This window comes from Siphateles boraxobius, unplaced genomic scaffold, assembly GCF_051911475.1.
Source record: "Siphateles boraxobius isolate OS27281-9 unplaced genomic scaffold, OSU_SipBor_1 65, whole genome shotgun sequence".
Classification (NCBI taxonomy): Eukaryota; Metazoa; Chordata; class Actinopteri; order Cypriniformes; family Leuciscidae; genus Siphateles; species Siphateles boraxobius.
The window spans coordinates 6871760-6890000 of record NW_027509192.1 but is presented as its reverse complement, the minus strand read 5'-3'; the positions used below and the strand labels follow the sequence as shown (position 1 = coordinate 6890000).

General features: G+C 36.1%; 2 protein-coding genes across 5 annotated transcripts in view; both read right to left on the bottom strand.

The window, feature by feature from the left end:
* shank2b (SH3 and multiple ankyrin repeat domains 2b) overlaps nucleotides 1-7986 on the bottom strand; it is a 127519-nt gene extending 119533 nt beyond the window's left edge. For all 4 annotated transcript variants that reach the window (XM_077210522.1, XM_077210523.1, XM_077210524.1 and 1 more), the window contains exon 1: nucleotides 7862-7986. The gene's annotated coding sequence lies outside the window, so the exon portion shown is untranslated. The remainder of the gene's footprint in view (nucleotides 1-7861) is intronic.
* Nucleotides 7987-9730: 1744 nt separating this feature from the next.
* On the bottom strand, nucleotides 9731-18114 carry acte1 (actin, epsilon 1). The gene is made up of 9 exons (XM_077210517.1): nucleotides 17616-18114; nucleotides 16231-16373; nucleotides 15810-15938; nucleotides 14377-14487; nucleotides 14206-14290; nucleotides 13963-14124; nucleotides 13480-13671; nucleotides 11671-11852; nucleotides 9731-10044 (listed from the first exon to the last, which is right to left on the bottom strand). The coding sequence occupies exons 2-9, from the start codon at nucleotides 16357-16359 to the stop codon at nucleotides 9901-9903; spliced, it is 1134 nt and encodes a 377-aa protein (XP_077066632.1). The 5' UTR covers nucleotides 16360-16373; nucleotides 17616-18114; the 3' UTR covers nucleotides 9731-9900.
* Between the last annotated feature and the right edge of the window lie 127 nt (nucleotides 18115-18241).

Here is an 18241-nt window from a genome sequence, read left to right as displayed (position 1 = left end):
GACTTGCTGTTTCAGAAACACGGACAGTAGCAGGAACTGACAGCTCTCCGAGAGCTCAACCTTCCTATAAACATATATACTGTATTTGAGAAGCATCTAATACTCCACCCTTCATTAAACCAATGCACAAACATTAATATTTCACAACCAATTTATTTTTCATCAAAAACCTGCTGTGGATGTTGCATCATTGAGTTTATATTTTTGCAATATAGCAACTCTAAATAACAAAATTGTTGTGCTTGCTCAAGCAAACCTCACCACCATAATGCTAGGAGGATGGTTGTTGCTATGGTGTTCTAGATAGTTTCTAGGGCGTTGCTAGGGTGTTTAGATTATTGCTATAGGTGATAAAAAAAGCCTATGCTCAAATCTGTATACTGAAAAATATGCTAACCTTAAAAAAAGTGCTAGCATAATATACCATTCAAAAGTTTGGGGTCAGTGGGAATTTATTTTATTTTTTATTTTTTTAAGAAATTCATCCTTTTATTCAGAAAGGATGCATTAAATTGATCAAAAGTGATAAATTGCTACTTCAAATAAATGATGTTTTTTCTATTTACAAAAATATGAAACAGGACAGCTATTTTTAACGATAATAATAAGAAATGTCTGTTGAGTAGCAAATCAGCATATTAAAATGATTTCTGAAGGATCATGTGACAATAAAGACTGGATTAATGATGCTGAAAATTCAGCTTGGCATCACAGGAATTAATTCTATTTTAAAATATATTAAAATAAAAAATGGTTATTTTAAATAGTAAAATATTTCACAATATTTCTGTGTTGTTGTTTTTTACTGTATTTAATCATCTTATGCTCACAAAAGCTGCATTTATTTGACTTCTTTCAAAATAGAAAAAAAAATGAATGTTATTGTAAATAAATAGATTTTATTCAAGTCCAAAACACTATTTAACATCACTGAATTAACCTAAATACATTAAGTTACAACAGCTAAACAAAAGGGTTATGATATTAAAAATAGCTCCTTTACAACCCCTTTTTACAGACTTTGACAAGCTGGCCTGCAAATATGGCTGATTCCCTCCTTCAAAGAGATTTCTCAGCCATTTTATCATCCGCCAGGCGACGGTCCTAAGTCCAATCTCTTAGAAAAGAAATATGACAGCTCTCGTCAACAAACCACACGGTGTGCAATCATTCATGCCCATAGCTGTTAGACTGAGCAATAGAAGTGAAGCTTCTGTGAACTACCTGAAAGGAGAAGGGTAACTAAACTATGGGTTTCATCTGGGCCAACAAGTAAACCACAGAGAAGAGCGGAAAGAAACAGAGCTGTGGGACTCAAAGGAGAAATAGAGTGAGACGGAGGGATAGACAGGGAGGGGAAAGTGGCATACAGAGGCGAATAGAGAGGGAGAGTGAAAAGGGGGACGGGCTGGCCTGGATCTGTGTCCGCTTGCCTTACCCCTGGTGACTTAACAGCAACACCGCACAGCTGTAAAATAGGGCAAGACTAGGGCTCGCGTATACGCTGGTGCAAGACGAGCAGAAAAATCAGTCTGAACATCAGTGTTATAAACAAGCGAGGTGAAGCTGATGAAAAATAAATGAGAAGCAAGGCCCAGTTCTATCACAACATGTCATCTAACCCCTCCCCATGGGCTGCCTGCGTTCAATCTAAGCTCATCGAAAAATCCGCACGTCAATACGCGGGACAATTATTGCCCCCGGAGACCGCCGCAGCTTTAGGCCTACACCATATCAGTAGACCACAAACAATGGCAGTATATTGTTTCTCAAATAGGTTTTCATCTTTTTATTCATCAATCCATCCAACCGCTCACTCTCTAGGGAAAATTGAATCAATTTAGAGGCTCCATTTAATGATTCCCTCACTCCACGAATTGTCAATTACACCACAGTCCTTAACTGAAGAGCATATAATATAATGATGAAGCCATCAGATCTTAATAAAATGCACTTATGTGCATTAATTTGATAAATGGATGCTCAGTGTTGGGGAACTTGCCTACTCTCCAAGCAGCAGAGCAGAAAAAAAATATCACTAAAGTTACTTAAAGGTACAATATGTAAGATTTTTGTAATAAAATATTCAAAAACCACTTGCACAGTGTGATATATTTCATGCAGTTGTGTACTTACATTATCCCAAAAGTTCCCAAGGATTTGTAAATCCTGAGAAATTCCAGTTTTAAATAATGGCTCGTCCTTTCTCACTGTCACATATCAATTACGTAATATTCACGCTATCCTTGGTTTCTGCTTGTAAAAACCATATAAATAATACTTAGATACCTCATTAGCAGCCGCTTTATATAGGCCTAAGTTGCTAATGAGGGATCAATGTATACCTACATATCTATGATACAATATCTCATAAGCCGCTGTTGTGTCGTTCAGTCATAATGGTACACGATTATTGATTAGCGAGTACAGAAAATCCAGATCAACTGAGGCAAGCAGGCTTTGGGACAAACGGAGCAATAAAACAATTATCAATATCAGCGTGACGTTTTCAGGATGGAGAGAGCTTTGCCTTAAACTTGGACTTGATATGTCGACAGAGATCCCACTCTCACATGTCTTTTAATAGACAGGTAAGCAAAAATTCTTTGATTTATTGTACACATAGTTATATTGCACTCGGTTTGTACTTCAGTAACGCTTTTGATCAAGTCTGGTGACCAGGTCTATGGCAGTGAAATTACAGTAGCCTATGTGTTGTACAAAAATATTTAGTCATTACTTAAAAAATACTGTGGGTTTGTTCAAATGTACTTTTAATACAATTGTGTTAAACGCATAAACCTGTACAACATTAACCCACTAAATCATATGACAAATAGTCAAATTAGTAACAGGCTAATATAGCATTACATTTCACGATCCTTGCAGCTAATTCATTATGATGACATAAAATAGTATGATCAAACATACAGGTGATACAAAAACTAATTTATTAGCTGATATATAATTTATATGATTTGTGAAATCCATACATCTCTGGATGGTGAAAACAACATCTCCTATAGTTCCACCAGTTTTCCCGATACCATTTTTTCTGAACCGATCCGATACCAAAAATTCTGAGTATCGACCGATACCGATACCAATCCGATACCAGCAGTTTTTTTTATAAATCAATTTTTTATAAATGCTCTTTGTATTGTTGTAAAATAGATTCATGAAAAACAAGATAACAAATATCAAAAATGTCAATTATTTTATATATAGTCTACTATAAAATTAAGACATTCTTAAATGTATAGCGCAGCTGTTTAATGAGGCAGCAACATATAGATAGGACAGAACAAAAAAAGGCTATTAATAATCTTTCATTGCGCAAAAGTATTATGATATGATTATGAAAGACTCCAATACAGTGCGGCACAAAGCGATTATGCGCATCCCGAGCGCAGAATGATGCGCTTGAAGCAAAACAGAGTCACAGCACGCAGATCTTCCAAGTCCGCATTGAAAAGTTCAAAGCAGCACAAAGGAAAGGCATATCGATGCATAGTATATTATACAGTATCTATCTATGCAATAGTTTATTCAGCCTTTTCTTTTAACAGTTTTAAATTTCAGTTACTGTGCGCCTAAAGAACAAGTGCTCTCCAGTGTTGTGATCTAACAGACACATGGTAGAAAGGAACATGATTAAGGTACAGCAATACAGTCCAGCAAGATAGTCATTTTATGCGAAACCATATACAGATCAAGTATAATAATAGTAACATAATCATCTAGGAGAGTTTCATCTTGTTGACTGTCGTAACCGAACGTGACGCGCTGTTTGAATACTGAATGGAGAATGACTGACAGCCGCAGCGGAGGGAAGAGTTTAAGTGAACTTGAATTTAATGACTTAAATATTAATTTCTATCTCACATTATACTACAGTATGGGTTCAGTACACTTTAACATAGTGCACGAAAACGTTATGGTGCTTTATGCTTTTGTGGGGCTTAACAATAACACAGAATAGTAAACGCACAATATCTGATTTGGATCGGCCTCGTCTGACCGATACCCGATCCGCCAAGAATGGCAGTATCGGAGCCGATGCCGATACTGAGTATTGGATCGGGACATCCCGTTCCACTCTCCTTCATAGCGTCATCAAGCTTCGCCTTTGTTATGGTTTTGAAAATGTGACCTCTGGCGGCGAAATAATTACAGATTGTACCTTTAAGAGAGCAACATTTTATTACTTTCTGTATTATTATTGTTGTTTTTTCTTAATTTCACATTCTCTGAACTGTTATTTAGTGCTCTCTATTTGACTGTTATTAAACTAAAAACAATATAAAAAAATGTCTAAATAAAATTTAATCAGAGACATTTTTGCTGGCACAAAAACAATGAGGGTTTTAGAATAACTTAAGGTGACAATATACCAAACACCCTAATGGAATCTGTGCGTCGCTTTTCATGGACCGTCTTTACGAACTGAATTAATCGAATTTTCCGATGCAACCGTACAAAAGAAATACTCTGATATCTAAAAACTGGTAAACACTGTCTCGTTATATAATCCCTTCGATCACCAACACAACACAAGCTTATATCAGTGTAGTGAATCAACGGGGGAAAACAACTAATATCTTTAAATACTGTAACCTATAAACATTTATGTATGCATGTAGAGCCATCTACTCACCCATGCGCAGAACATGCTCTTCAATCAGATCCTTCATTCATTATTTTGGCAAACTTTGAAAGTTTCTCTGCTCCTAATGTTTGATGCACTACAAAAAGCTGATTGGCTTGAATGGTTCTGATTTGATATTTATGCGGAAAGAGGTAACTTTCTTTTAGCGTTGATACTTTTTTCGGCCACATTTTGGTAGCGACGCTGCGTCATTTTAATATCGATTCTGATTGGTCAGTTTTGGTATGTATGTCTATCGCAAAATAAAAATAAAAGTAAATACATTTACAATATGCATCTGAGTTATGCACTTTAGTTGGTAAACTGATGAAAAATGTTAACTTTATCAGTTTCTGGTTCTGCTCAGTTTCCCACTGTCTCTTCTGACGAATAGCCACTGAACCGCTGAACCGATTCACTTGAGTGAATCAGACTATTCAACCCAACATGAGGACAATTCAGAATTATCCAATTTAGTAAGGACGATTCAATAGAATGAATTGGATTTCAAACGCTAGGCAACATGAAAGAATAGAAAGGATTGATCAGTAGAATGAATGAGACTTTCAAACTCTACACGAGGTGCGCGTATGAACTGATTAACCAGAATAAATTGAACTTTCAAATGCTTTATATGATAATTGTTTGAACATATTCTCTAGAATGAATTTCCCTTACAAATGCTGAATACAGTGTGAGCTGGTAGGCTAAGTGAGAAAGAACTGTTTAAGTTCATTTGATATTTCCCTCCACATAGGCTACTTGGAAAAAGTAGCTTGTATTTGAAAACCAAGCTACTGCTTTTTATTTAGTTCCTCACCAACACTGCAGCTACTATGAATCAGACAAACTGAGTCCTGGATCACCTACTGGGCCTGCTTGTGTACATAAATCGCTTAGAAGCCTGAAGTGGACAGTGTGTGGCTGCAAATCCAGTCTGCTAAAATCCTCCTCTCCGCTTCTTATCTCTGTGGGACACAGGATAACAGAGAGCTTCCAACCCCATCCCCGTAATGGATAGATCACCACAGCCTCACAGCTGCAGCTCCTATTTTTTATACTAGCAAAAATCCTTGATCGGCACGCTGAAGATGCCTTACAATACTGATAATGTTGTTTGTCTCCTAATTACAGTTTTCTGGAGGCAATTTGCCTGAGATCTTTTATGCACAATCACAACAGCAATCAAGCGCTTTGTGTTTTGAATGTCGCATGTGGTCAACACTGCCCCCCCCCCCCCCTAAATGCTTCTGAAATGAAAAGAGCACTTTGATGTATTTATTAGGACTGTGACAGGAAAAACACAACTTGACATGTTGCTGAAGTACAGTGGTAGCAGCAAAGGCAGAATTTGCTGAACGTAGCTGTCAGTGAACGTCATGTTGAAAGCTGAGGTGGATCTCCTGTCTCTTGACATCTCCTAAACTTAGCCTTTGCTATACAGTTTCTGAAGATAACCGAAGAGAAATTGTCATCATGAGATACAATTTCATATCAAAAAATCAGGACACATAGCAGAAAACATTTTGAAACCGGAACAATCGCTGAACGTACTGATAAAGCCACTGAACGCTGCAGTGGTTGGGTTCGGGCAAGATGTCTTTTAAAAGTCTCCTGATTCTTATCAAGGAAGATACAATGGGTTGTGGCTCCGGCAGCCCTGAGAAGTGTCACTAGTGAAATCGGTCTGTTCTGTTGCTATGGAGTCGCAGGTTGGAAAGCCCATGAGACCATCGCTATCCAAGCAGTGGATGGGAGAAAACCTGAATCTGCGCATAATGTGGCGTGTCTGAATAATGCTGACCTAAAAACTCTTTTAAGAGGCACATAAATTATTGCCAAAACTCCTAGAGGATTTTAAGTTCCCAGGGGATGCTGGAGTCACTTTAGCTTTGAATTTTACAAACATCATTTTAGGGGGGAGTTTTGTTTTCTTTAATAAACATGATGTTTCTAGCTTATATGCAGATAAATACATAGTCACCCATTTTCCATTTTGCATCACTTATCTTCTTTAAAAAGTATTTGTTTTTATTAGTTATAGACTGATACATTGCATAAACCAATAATTTGACCATTTTGATATCACAGTCTTTCTTAAAATGTGCTTGTCTATGTTAAAGACTGATATATTCGCTAAACTGATAAAACAGCCACTATTTGGCCATTTTGATTTTGACTATCAACATCTACCTATAAAAATGTTAATGGTTAATGGATAATTTGTGCAAAAACTTTTTTTTGTAGGGAAAATTGATTTCCGTGTATATGTGTACATCTAAATTACTATAACTTTATTGGTTCCCCTGAATAATTGATTCTTGGTCGTTCAGTGGTCATATATTTCTGAATAATAACCGTTGCCCATGGCAACGCTGCATAAGTGAGTATGTTTCCAGCTGCATGTGTTCCTTAAGTAATATGATTAAAAAAAAGCAAAACAATATTTCATATCCCAGTATTTGCAGTATTTAAATGTTATCTAACAAGGAGTACTAGTCAATAGTACTTCAATATGTTAATTATCCCTGACTTTACTTGTCACATACAGTATATCAGCCACTCTGCTCTCGTTTTAACCCTTTAAAACACGTGTTGGTTGACCACTAATCAGCATCTCACCCTGAGGTTTAAAAGTTTTTTTTTTATTCTTCTTTTTTTTTTTTTTTTTTTTTACAAAATGATAAGAATGAGTATTTCTCAACTAATTTTACTGATTGTATAGTGTGAAAATCACACATATCAAATTGTAATGAGGTGTTATTTCCTTACTTCTTGTATACTGAGGTCTCTTTAACTTTGGGCATCGTTTGTGCTTCCAAGTGATCTACAGACATTAAGCCAACGTTTAAATGATCGACCTCACAGAAAAAACAAGAAGAAAAAAAAAACAAGTCCAAATTAATATTTATGTCTAAACATCCTTTCAGATTCTATACATCCCAAGCTTTGACTATACAAGCATATAGACGCGTTTCCGATCAGTATACTGAGAAACAGGAGAAGTTGCCAAGATTGTCCGTCAGCAGCCTCACATCTCCAGCATCACAGCTCGTCGAGTGTGGGCTCTGTCCGGCTATACAAACTTCGGAGTTCCTTTTTTGCCTTTAAAGTAAAAAAACCTATAATGAAAACTGTATTTTGTAATGAGGAAACTATAGGGACAAAAACGGACGCGCGCGTACTGGAGAGAAAACAAAGGTGCGTACTTACAGCATCCGGCGCACTTTTTCCTCTCTTTGGCTCTTTATCCTTTGTCCAAAAGGATATAATTCTCTGTAGAATCGCTCGGGTTTGTCGAGTAGTCCAAACAGAGAAGGGAGTGACCCCTTTAGCACTTCTTCAGGGGAAGAGGACTGTGTATTCCGCATGTGTGGAAAGTGTTAAATGCGCAGCATCGACCCGAGCGCGCAACACAGACACACACACACACACACACGCGCGCGCGCGCACGTAGGGGAGGCAGGACATAATTTTCGCTGGATTCAGGGGCTCTTCTAACACTAGAGGGGTTCACTAATGCAGACGGAGCCACAGTCCCCCAACTAACACACCTGCATCTAGGACCAACACGTTTGAATTGGGTTTTTTTCAGCAGTTAAAAAAATAATTTCAATAAATTATATGTTTGTTTTAAAATTACTATTTCATGTTGGTTCGTGTAAATGTTTCAGGATTGTACTTAAAATAGACCTTAAGTAATTTTGCACATTCCCTCTAGAGAGCTGTGAGTCTAATGAACTTAGACAGTCAGATAGATAGATAGACAGATAGATAGATAGACAGATAGATGGCTGCTGTTATACAGTGGGTTATTGAGCACCACATCCGAACTGAGCCAAACTCGAGAAGATTGCAATGTTCTGCACTAACAATGAACGTGCTGGATTGTGTGCGAAATAAAGGAGCAACAAAATCAGATTTTAATAAGCATGAATAGATTTCATAATGGATCTGAGCCTACTCTCTTTTTCTCTTTCGTCCCCTCCCTGTCTCCCCATCTCTCTATTTTCTCTCTCTTTCTCTTGTTGTCTAGATGCATTAATCACTGTAACCTCCTAGATGTCTCCACCTTCATTTGTCTTTGATTTCTCCATCAGTCAGAAGTGGGGCAGCGTCTGCAGTAATAAGTCTGGCTTCTTAACTCTCTCCTACTGTACACCCTTTACAACCCACGTCGTCCAGAACCCACAAAACTGGGTCTCTGTGATATAATTGGAAGCTGGGGAGTGAAGACATTTACTGATTCCAAGCCTGTATGAACTTCTTTCTTCTGCAGAGCACAAAAGAAGATATTTTGAAGAATGTTGGAGGTCCAGTGTTGTTTTGGATGCCATTTACTTATTTTATGAATATTATTTAAATATTATTTAAAAAATATATTATTTTAGGTTCCACAGAAAAAAGAAAGTAAAGCAATTTTGGAATGACATGAGAGTGAGCAAATTGTTTTTAAGCTGAACTATGCCTTTAAGTACAGTGTCTGAATCTTTTTTTTCCTCAAAAGCAGATTACAAATGTGTGAATAATATGTAACAGGATGCTTCATGGGGGATTTCAAGGTTATTTATACAAAGTTCTAAAACAAACTGTACTCATACTGAGTCAATAATAGAAGCAACTGCAATAGTATTCTTTACATCACATCTTTTTGCCCTAGATTGTTGGATTTCAGCTGTGAGACACAGTGTTCTGTTGCTCAGCCGGAGAGCATCAGCTGTGCCTCTGGCCTACATTAAACTGACCTGTTTTCTTATCGGCATCATCATATATTTAGGGCTATTGATGATCACTGCAAAAACCCTCAAGTCTGCATTATAGGTAGATTAAACAGGAGTTATGGTTCATACACCTATTGGCGATCAAATGACATTATAATGTGGTTTAGGCAGGTTTGACGTAAGTTATTTTGCCTAAATTCTTAGGCAAGTTAGTACACTGCTCTCAAGGGTGTTTCATGGGTAATATCACAGCAGCAAGTCTGCCATCCGGTGGCCTCGGTGAAGAATGATCTCAAACCTGAAAGCTAGACAACGTAATGTCAGTTTTAGTGTAAGAAAGTGCTTTATATACAAAGAGAAATTTATTGAAAATATGTAAATGTATTTATTGAACAATTTATTGTGGCTGTAGACTTAAATTGTTGTACAGGGGGACTTGAAACAAACGTCTGCAGTACAAACACAAGACGTGACGTGGTGCAAAGACTACAAGGAGAGTCCAGGACAGAGGAGAAGGAGAAGAGGAGGGATTTAGAAGCACTTCCTGTGGACAATGGAGGGTCCGGCCTCCTCGTACTCGTCTTTGCTGATCCACATCTGCTGGAAGGTTGAGAGGGAAGCCAGGATGGAGCCACCGATCCAGACAGAGTATTTACGCTCAGGAGGGGCAATCATCTGTAGTGGACAAAGGAACATTGAATTGCCATTATAAATAATAATAATAATCATAATACAGTTTGAAACACATTTCTCAATACTTTTTTTCAAAACTCTTCACACAGTTCTCCTAACCAACTTTCAACTTGGCTCAGCACAAATGATTAGTATAAATTACAAAACATATTTTATATTTTAATAATAAAAAATTATTATTGTTTACATTATTATTATTAAAATAACAAAAATCCATAATTGCAATAATTAGTTATAATTAATAATAATAATATTATCAATCACAATATTATTATTCATCCATAGTGCATATTATACACTGGAAAAAAGAATCTGGTGTAGAAACAATTTTCACTCAGAAATTTCACAATTAAATATAAAGAAACGGCAAGTTACACATTGAATTAAACCAGAAATTCGGAAAATTAAACCAAAAAATACATTATTGTCCGCCTGTATTGACGTTATTTTCTTGAATATATGCATTAGGGATGCACCGATATGAACATTTTGTCCAATACCGATAACCAATAACTCTTTTGAAAGACGATAACCGATATATATATTGGCCAATAAATCTAAATTCAAATATTTAGATTTTTGAGAGCCTGATTACAAAAACAAAAGTCTCACCATTAAAATCCATTCCCAAGCACACAATTGTAATGTTCTCATTATAATTTTATTTAGCTTTTATAACAGACTTGCGCTGCACATGTTGTACTTAACTGTATTTTCCTTTTTTTAAGTGATTCCAATCATATTTCAAGCAATTCAAAACCATCATGGCGAACTGCATCATGCATCTGAAGTTTGTCAGCTGGAGGAAATAATCCATTATTTATCGGCTTTAATATATTGAGCACATTTTCTTATCGGGCAGATGGCGAAATTGTGGCTGATCTATCATGCATCCCTAATATATATATAAATTTAATATCCATAATGACCATATTGTTTTGTTTTATTGTAGTCTAATGATTATTATTTACTTTTTATCTAGAAATTGAACTATAATTAAAGGTTGGTTCAGCATGTTATTGGACACTTAAACATAAAAATAATCTATATCTGTCATGAAAAATATTTAAATTGCCAAAACAACTAATAATAAATATGAATAAATATAAGTGATAATAATATTAATTACTAAAATATTTATTTGATCATATTCATTATTGTTGTAGTGAAATAATTATTTATTTACTATTCTGTCAAAAACAGAAATAGATTAATAATTAAACATTGTTTATGCATATGCATATCGGACACTTTTGCCATTTAGATGACTTGGAAAAACTGTCCCAATCAACCTGATTTCACCCTAATTATAACGATAAAGTTATAGTTCTAAATATCGTTCAAAACTTTAGAGAATAGCAGAGTCCACACCAACGACAACAGCACAGAGAACAATATAGTTGGAATCATAATATAGTTTTGTTCGAGCTGATGAACGCAAAGAACAATGACAGCCAATCAGAATCCATCCTGCTGTAAAGAGCTCAAGCATTTAAAGTGGCAGACTGCTTGTCCGCTGCTCTGGACGATAAAATAGTTATCGTTCTTGATGTGAACGGGCCTTTAGTCGTTAAAAAAAGTCCAAAGTGAACTAGTCCTAAACTGTACCTTGATCTTCATGGTGCTGGGAGCCAAAGCTGTGATCTCTTTCTGCATCCTGTCACCGATACCAGGGTACATGGTGGTACCACCGGACAGTACATTGTTGGCGTACAGATCCTTACGAATGTCAATGTCACACTTCATAATGCCGTTGTAAGTGGTCTCATGGATACCAGCAGACTCCATACCTACAGACAATGTCATTTAGATGATGAATGGGAATGGATTATACATGAAACATACTTACATCTAAATACATTCCATATGCAGTAGCATGCTAATTCAAGTGCAGATTAAATAATAGCGCTGATTTTGATTTCATTAAGGGAAGAACTGCTGGTGAGCCACTGTCCTATCAGCTCCATTGGATAAGGAAACAGTGATTGATGTACAATGTCAAGACTAAGAACCCTGTACACCATAAATAGCCCGTCAGCCTCTGGCCATATACTGAAACGCTCCTAATTAGTTCCTGACAAAAGGTGATCCGTCACTGTGTCGCCTCTCCTAAAAGTGCACTGTAATGTAAGAGATATCACTTCAAAATGCAGATGTTTGAATTTTTCCCTGTGGGAATCTTGACCGCTTTGCTGTGTCTGTGGAAGGTGGGTTTAATTGTGTTGCTGCACATAGACCGATGTGCTGCATGTGCAAATGATTGAGAATTATTAATAACATGAATTTTTCATCAATGGGAATCTAGGCTTGGCAATGGCTCAATAGGGAGAATATATTTTGAGTGTGGGCTTAGTGGTTCATTGTAGGCTCTGTTTTGGAATGGCTAGAAACTTGCATGAATAATTGATTAAGGCATAATGTTTGGATATTCAAAGCTTGTCTATCATTAAGAAGAAACCTAAAAATCCTAAAGGAATGTGAACATGATTCTACGGAAGCCCTTAGAGGCCATGCATTTTAGTTTTTTCTGTCTCGTTTTCTTGTGATGTTGACATAACAAAAGTTGTTTTCTCAAGAGCTAGATGATTATGCTGATTAAATTCCTAATTCTTAGGAGAAAATTAAGTGCTGATGGGAAAATAACCAGTAGGTTGCTATATGAACATATATTGTAGTTTAGATCCAATCCTAAATAAACCATATAAGAATCATCTAAAAATAAAATAAAATAAAATAATTATTATTTCCTTCTGGAAACAGTGAAAATGTTAGTCTTTATTAAGCAATTTTTATTTTAAAATATTTTAATTCATATTTTTTATAATTTAGATCTATACTTCAAATACACTGTAAAAAAGTTGCTGCCTTAAATTGTAATACAATCAACTTTGATGTTTAAGTCATTTCAACTTAAATTATATTAAACTGACTTTATAGAAATAAATGTATAAAAAATCTTGAATAACTGATTAACTTATTTTGATGAGTTAAAGCAATGTAAAAACACATGTTGACATAACTAATTATTGCTCATATATTTTTTACAGTGTAAGAATCATCTAAAGATAAAAATAGAAAAACAAAATATGAATTATTTCCTACTAGAAACAGTAACAATTTCAGTCTAAAATATTATTTTATATATTTTTTTTATCATTTGGATCTAATCTAATTAAATGAGAATCGTCTAAAAAAATATAAATATTTACTACTGGGAAAAGTTAAATTACTCTTACTTTATTTGACTGTTAGAGATATTAGGAACTAGCCTGTGTGTTATAAAACATTTTTGTACAGGTTATAGGCCTATCCTATAGCATAAAATCCGATAGTATTTTTAACTAGGGAAAGAAAACATCCAGGACCAAGAAGTACAAAATGGAAGCAATTATTCAAATAATCTAATGAGAAACTGACCAATGAAAGATGGCTGGAAGAGGGTTTCGGGACAGCGGAACCTCTCGTTACCAATGGTGATGACCTGACCGTCGGGCAACTCGTAGGACTTCTCCAGAGATGAGGAGGAGGCGGCGGTGGCCATCTCATTCTCAAAATCAAGAGCCACGTAGCACAATTTCTCCTTAATGTCACGAACAATCTCCCTCTCGGCTGTAACAGCGAGTTAGAAAGGTATTAAAATGCATTTAAAGTATTAAAGTAGTAGCCTACAGCAGCTGGTAGGCCTACAGTTCACCTTTCGCAGTAATTAGCGTTGACCATAAGGTGGTGCTGTTAAGCTAATGAAAATATCACCATAGCGTAAACTGTACATTAAGAAGGCTTACGATAAGTATAAAATAAGCAAAATGTTCCATTTGAGATACGTTTTATTATCTATTACATGAATCCATTCACAAATTATTATAATATATGTGAAAACTGCAGAAAGCGTTAAATTACCAGTGGTGACGAACGAGTAGCCTCTCTCAGTCAGGATTTTCATCAGGTAGTCAGTCAAGTCTCTGCCGGCCAAATCCAATCTCATGATGGCATGTGGAAGGGCGTAACCCTCATACACGGGTACATTGTGGGTCACACCATCACCAGCATCCAGCACAATACCTGGAACAAATCAAAAAAGCATGAAAAACCAAGCAGATGCATGCAGTTTAGAACAACTATGATAGTCAATGTAATGCTAACCTGTGGTACGGCCAGAGGCGTATAGGGAGAGCACAGCCTGGATGGCCACGTACATAGCCGGAACGTTGAAGGTCTCAAACATGATCTGAAATACAGATAGAAACCATTTATTACCAAGTATTATAGACATAACACTATTAATGTCATGTTAAAGTCTTTAAAAGGGCTTGCCTGGGTCATCTTCTCCCTGTTGGCCTTAGGATTCAGAGGCGCCTCAGTCAAGAGAACGGGGTGTTCCTCAGGGGCCACACGGAGCTCATTGTAGAAAGTGTGGTGCCAGATCTAAGACAGTAGTATTTTATTTTTCATTATATATGGAGAAACACTATATATTTTCAGTTTATACGGTTTTAAGATGCAGTCACTTTTAGTGTTGTTCTGAAGATTTTGATGGGCAAAATCTATGAGGTTCGATTTGTGCCAAAAAGCAATCGACCGCTTTGTACCATACATTTGTTCATGTCTACAGTTATTGCATACTTATTAAGATAAGTCTAAAAAAATGATGCTTTAAAATCACAAAATTCAATTTTGGACAGTGGTTCCAGTTCCACACAACAAGCATAGTTTTTATTAACATTAAAGGTGTCTTTTTAATCTATGCAAAATCATTGTGTTGTGACAACACAACTGACTGAGGAAGAATCTATGTAAAATAGTTATGTCCAACCAACTCAATTCATTCATGTCACTGTAACTTAAACTGGTTACGTTTTCTGAACATGGTTTGGCTTAGTAAAAACTCTGAACAGTATCAAAAAATATATTTTTTAAAGTGTAGTCTATTTGCTGATAGGCATGGTCTTTTTTGTTTCATCTTGTTCTGTCATCTCCCAAAAATTATGTTGTTCCATTTGTGCTAATTTTTTTTTTTTTTTTACATATTGTAGACTACGTTTGTCTGCTACTGTTATTGCGGTTGTTTTATTTGTCATACCCTGGCACTGCTCTCAGTGAACTTACTGCAATGCATTTTATAGATACAGGTAAACAAATAGAACATTCAACTTTTTTTAAATAATGAGTCTTAATGAATATTATGACAAAGATACCTTGGGACAATAGATTTATTTGTTTATAGAACAAAGAAAAAATATAGAAGTTTATAAAAAAAACTCATTATTGAAAAAATGTAAACATTCTATTTGTACACTGTAAAAAAATATTGTTGCTTAAAAAAAAGTAAGTAACCTGGTTGCCTTAAAATTTTCAGTTAATTGAAATTAAAAGATTTAGGTAATACAATGAAGAAGATTGGTTTAATCAACAGAAGCTCAAAATATTATGTTATCTGAACCACATAAATTATGTGTTGATTTGACACACAAAAAAAGTTTTGATAAATCATGAAAATAATTTTTTATAGCCTATCTTTAAAAGGCCCTGCAGGACCTTCATTTAGAACTTATAAAGCATAAAAACTTTTCTGGAATTTCGCGTGAAGGTTCAAGCTGTTCTAACAAATTTGCTGTGGTGACCAACAGAAAGCCGCTTTGTTTGCTTCATACGTCTCTATGCTATTGACAATAGAAAATTAATTTTGCCTAAATTCGTTATTGTTAACGCACTTTTACTCCTTAAAAGTGAATAATTCTAAGGTCTACCTTCTCCATGTCGTCCCAGTTGGTGATGATGCCATGCTCAATGGGGTATTTAAGAGTGAGGATGCCTCTCTTGCTCTGGGCCTCGTCTCCTACATAGCTGTCTTTCTGACCCATACCGACCATGACACCCTAAAGGAAAGGACCATAAAACAATCCGTCACAATCTACACATTCAGGGTGACCTTTTCGCCACAACTTGAAAATACGTTTGATTGAAATACTGAAGCACTTGCATTCCTTTTTTAGAGTGCATGTTTGATAATAAACATGAGAAATAAAGACTGATGCTAGCAGAGTGTCGTCTTTACAGGTCAAGGGTCAAATTGTAAGTACTGTGACTTAAGAGGTGCTTTACTGAGTGGATCAATGTAAGGCAGTAAGGCTAAGCCCCAGATGGCGTCAGTGAACGTGGTGGCCTTACCTGATGGCGGGGTCGGCCCACAATGGAGGGAAACACGGCCCTGGGGGCGTCGTCACCGGCAAAGCCGGCCTTCACCAGACCTGAGCCATTGTCGCACACCAGAGCGGTTGTCTCTTCCTCGTCACACATGTTTTCTTAGACAGCTGGTGTTTGAACACCAATGGCACAGGGAGCAAGCAAACACATGACGCCCGTTAAAGAGCAGAAGGATTTTCTCTTGCCTATTAAACGCTTTTCTTCGCTTGTTGAATTTATGTAGCACTTGAAGCTAAACGTAAATGATTCATCTTCTCTGCTTAAAAAGAGATTTCTGACAACTTATGTTATTCAGTCCTTCCCTCCCTTCGGCAGACTCGCAATGTGCTATAAATAATATATTTTATTACTATTTGATATCTTGAGTTGAACATAAAAAGCTTTAGTTTATATGCATGTAATATTTTTATCGTGCTGCGTCTGTTGTTACGAAGATGCAAAATGTTCACTACTCTACTGTGTATGTACCAAATACTTAATTAAATGATTCATTATTATACTGTATGACTTTATTTCTTCTGCAGAACTCAAAGAAGATATTTGTAAGTGCATGCAAGTGATTTTTGGGCCATTCAGTGACTGACTTTCAATATACACTACTGTTCAAAAGTTTGGGGTTGGCCAGATTTTTTAAATGTTTTAGAAAGAAGTCTCTTATGCTCACCATGGCTGCATTTATTAGATAAAAATACAGTAAAAACTAATATTGTGAAATATTATTACAATTTAAAATAACTTTTTTTATTTTAATATATTTTAAAATGTAATTTATTCCTGTGATGCAAAGCTGAATTTTCAGCATCATTAATCCAGTGTCACGTGATCCTTCAGAAATCATTCTAATATATTGATTTGCATTTCTTATTATTATCAATGTTCAAAACAGTTGTTCTGCTTAATAGTTTCATGGAAACAGTGATAACATAGTGTTTTTTTTTCCAAATTCATTTGATGAACAGCAAAAGAACAGCATGTATTTGAAAAATAAATCTTATGTAACATTATAAATGTTTTTACTGTCACTGTTGATATAATGCATCCTTGCTAAATATTAGTTCAAAAGTATTAATTTCTATTATTATTAAGTATTAATTTCTTAAAAAAAAAAAAAAAGCTTTTTAAAAACTTTTTAACAATAGAGTTTGGACAAAAACAGTTCTTCAAAATGTATTCTTTTGTTCTCCACAAAGTCATGCCGGTTTGGAACGACATGATTGCGAGTCCGGTAGATGATTAGAATGTTCCGTTTTGGGTGAAATAAGAAAACTATCCAAAAACCAAGCTTCGCTACACTATCTGCTGTTGTCCAACAAACCATTTAACATAAAAATCCATTGAAGTACACTCACCCAGGAGAGCTTGCACAAGAGGCCTGGAAAACTTGCTCCCTCAAGAGCGGTAGAAAATAAGAGAGTGAGCGTCCAGTTCACCTGTTCCCATATTTATATAGGAGCCGTGTCACCAGGGCTTCAGAACCTCAAGCCTTTTTAGGACACATTACAAACCTACATCACTCAAAGGTGGGCCGTCCCATGTGAAGATGGGGTATTGGATCGGGTCTCACAATGGATACTGTCGACAGACAGTTGCATTTAATATTAGAAGATAATTTATGGCTCTTGAGGACAGCGTGGACTATTGTTGGAAAGAGAGGTGGCCAGTTCACTGGGAGAGAATGGCATCCCAGCGGCCGTTATAAATAAGACGCCGAGCATTGGTCATAATGGATGAATGGCCATTTGTCTGTTGTCTGTTATCTGTCAGTTGTGAGGAACTTCTAGCTGGCCTTCAAAGGAAATGTGGATTGTCGCCCCATATGGGTGTGGACGTTACACCGGGAACCAAAGCCTACCAAATGAGGAATGATTATCAGCGTCTCTTCGTAAAAGAAAGTCATGGCCTCTAGGAAACTGTCAACGTGCCAAACTGTGTGATATTTGTAAGGCTGTTGTTTGTGTGGGAGGTCTAACAATTA

Coding starts and splice junctions, on each gene's coding strand:
- acte1 (XM_077210517.1), bottom strand. CDS start 16,359: ATGTGTGACGAGGAAGAGACAACCGCTCTGGTGTGCGACAATGGCTCA. Junction 15,939..16,230: donor TGGGCCGACCCCGCCATCAG/GTAAGGCCACCA, acceptor CCTTTCCTTTAG/GGTGTCATGGTCGGTATGGG. Junction 14,125..14,205: donor CGCCTCTGGCCGTACCACAG/GTTAGCATTACA, acceptor GATTTGTTCCAG/GTATTGTGCTGGATGCTGGT.